The sequence below is a fragment of the Desarmillaria tabescens genome, assembly GCF_030435595.1.
Source record: "Desarmillaria tabescens strain CCBAS 213 chromosome Unknown EV420scaffold_198, whole genome shotgun sequence".
Taxonomy (NCBI): domain Eukaryota; kingdom Fungi; phylum Basidiomycota; class Agaricomycetes; order Agaricales; family Physalacriaceae; genus Desarmillaria; species Desarmillaria tabescens.
Window position 1 is genome coordinate 54,629 of NW_026848497.1, and position 1,866 is coordinate 56,494.

Here is a 1,866-nt window from a genome sequence, read left to right on the forward strand (position 1 = left end):
TTTTCATCGTCTCTCGTCATCCTCGAGACTCAGCACTTACTCAGCTTTGCTTGTACCTATTGTACCATTTCCTTATATATTCTTTGCTACAGTATATATACGACGCTTTGTACACTAGTAGGACGGCTTGGACTTAACGAGAGTTGTTCTAGTTCTCTCGCGTGACGCTAAGCTTCTCTCCGCAAGTTCACTTTGTGTAGCGACACTTGGCTTCGGTCATCTGGCGTTACACAACGGTAGGTCAGATTTTGGTATGCGGCTGTCATCAACTAAGTTGTAGTGCCCTTCGAGAAGGGATCGCTTGTCATCTGAAAATATGCGATGCCTTGTAGTGGGCGTGGTGGAAAGAGCAGAAACATCGGGAGATGGCGGTATGATCGATGTATAAAAAACGAGTAAATTTGGTAAGAAATGTTACAAATATGAGATCATAAGAGATACAACACGAAATCACAAAGCCAGCTTGACGCCCGAAAGGGACGTTTTCAAATCAACGGTTCCCCTGCCTTTCTCCTCCTCACCCCACCACACCTGCCTGCTACAATGCTACCCCAGCTCTCTCAAAGCTCACCGACCTCTTTCTGTCTTCTCCTTTCGGATCCTCCACTTCATCAGCCGTAGTAACCTCCGCTCTTCCCATGATTGTAGCTAACCTAAACTCGCCCTCATAAGTAGGATGCATCGTCACGTCCACCGGGCCCATCGCCGTATGCGCTGTGAGGTCAAGCGCAGAATCGACAGACGCGTCGATGAACCCGAGTTCGATCTTCCCGCGGCAGTGTAGGCCTTCACGTCAAACTTACCTCCCGTAGACGAGGGAGCGGTGGAGAAGAGGCTGATGCCTGCGGAGATAGGTCTGTAAATCGTCAGTACTAATAGAGAAGGAGTAAATGGCAGAAACCCACGCATTGGCGCTCTCCATAGAAACAGTGGTGGACTCTTCTCGTCTGCGTTGAATAATCCAAGGATGACGTTGATTGGGCTGTTGGCGGTAGCCAAGTCAAGGGATGTGCTCGTGTTGAATTTTCCCTCGATAGGGCTATTGGCATTCTTGAATTTGCCGACTGCAGCAGACACAGACTGCAATGGATGTCAGACTTGCCATCGTCGGATTAGAACGTGTACCTGCCTCAACATGGATGGGCATCATGGCACCATACAATGTAATTGATTCGAAAAAGACGGTCTCGAGTTCTCCGACATGTTGAGAGAAGAGTGGCAAATCGGTGCGGAAATCTTGTATCGAAGAGGAGCTTGGGTAGGAGGACACGAACGTCGAACCCGAGATGGATATGATTGCGGTGAGCATGGCGAGGAGTCTGCGATGGGGGATATGAGAAATGAGCCATTACAGAAGGAGGTACGTACGAAGAACCCTATACCATTCTCGTTCCCTGCGCGACTGACCTTGCACACCTTGGCCAGCTCCAGCTCGTCGTCTTGGTACTTGACTGTGACCTCCACCTTTGCGTATCCAAACTGACATCCTCAGATTGACCGATATATACCCATCCGTTCGTGTACGAACCGCGCGCAAGCAGGAAAAAGCTTGTCGGAGTTCAGAGTAGGGTCAAACGACGCGGTAGCGGACTGTTCGCCATTCCAGAACTGTCCCTCTTGGAATTCGGCACAGTGGTCAATGTTAAGGTCATTAGGGATAGGCCATTCGTAGGGATAGAAATTGTGAACTGCTGTTCCTGTGTTTTATATCAGCAATGAACATAACAATCGAAACATGGACGCACCTTTGCTCCAAAGAATCGAGTGATCGCATATATTGTATGTCGCGGAGCCATAAAAGCATGTTCGACAAAGAAAAATACGAGAAACAAACATGAGAATCGCGGTCACCCGGGTGAACACGCT

The 1,866-nt window shown here is 48.9% G+C and overlaps 1 protein-coding gene across 1 annotated transcript; it reads right to left on the bottom strand.

Annotated features, from left to right (window-relative positions):
- Positions 1 to 208: 208 nt before the first annotated feature.
- Positions 209 to 1,695, bottom strand: EV420DRAFT_1598003 (uncharacterized protein; the record flags this gene model as incomplete). Its single annotated transcript, XM_060474987.1, has 8 exons — positions 209 to 766; positions 793 to 856; positions 906 to 937; positions 973 to 1,080; positions 1,130 to 1,236; positions 1,271 to 1,319; positions 1,369 to 1,487; positions 1,509 to 1,695. Coding segments are annotated over 8 exons (894 nt in total), but the record flags the coding sequence as incomplete, so codon positions are not given.
- Positions 1,696 to 1,866: the final 171 nt, after the last annotated feature.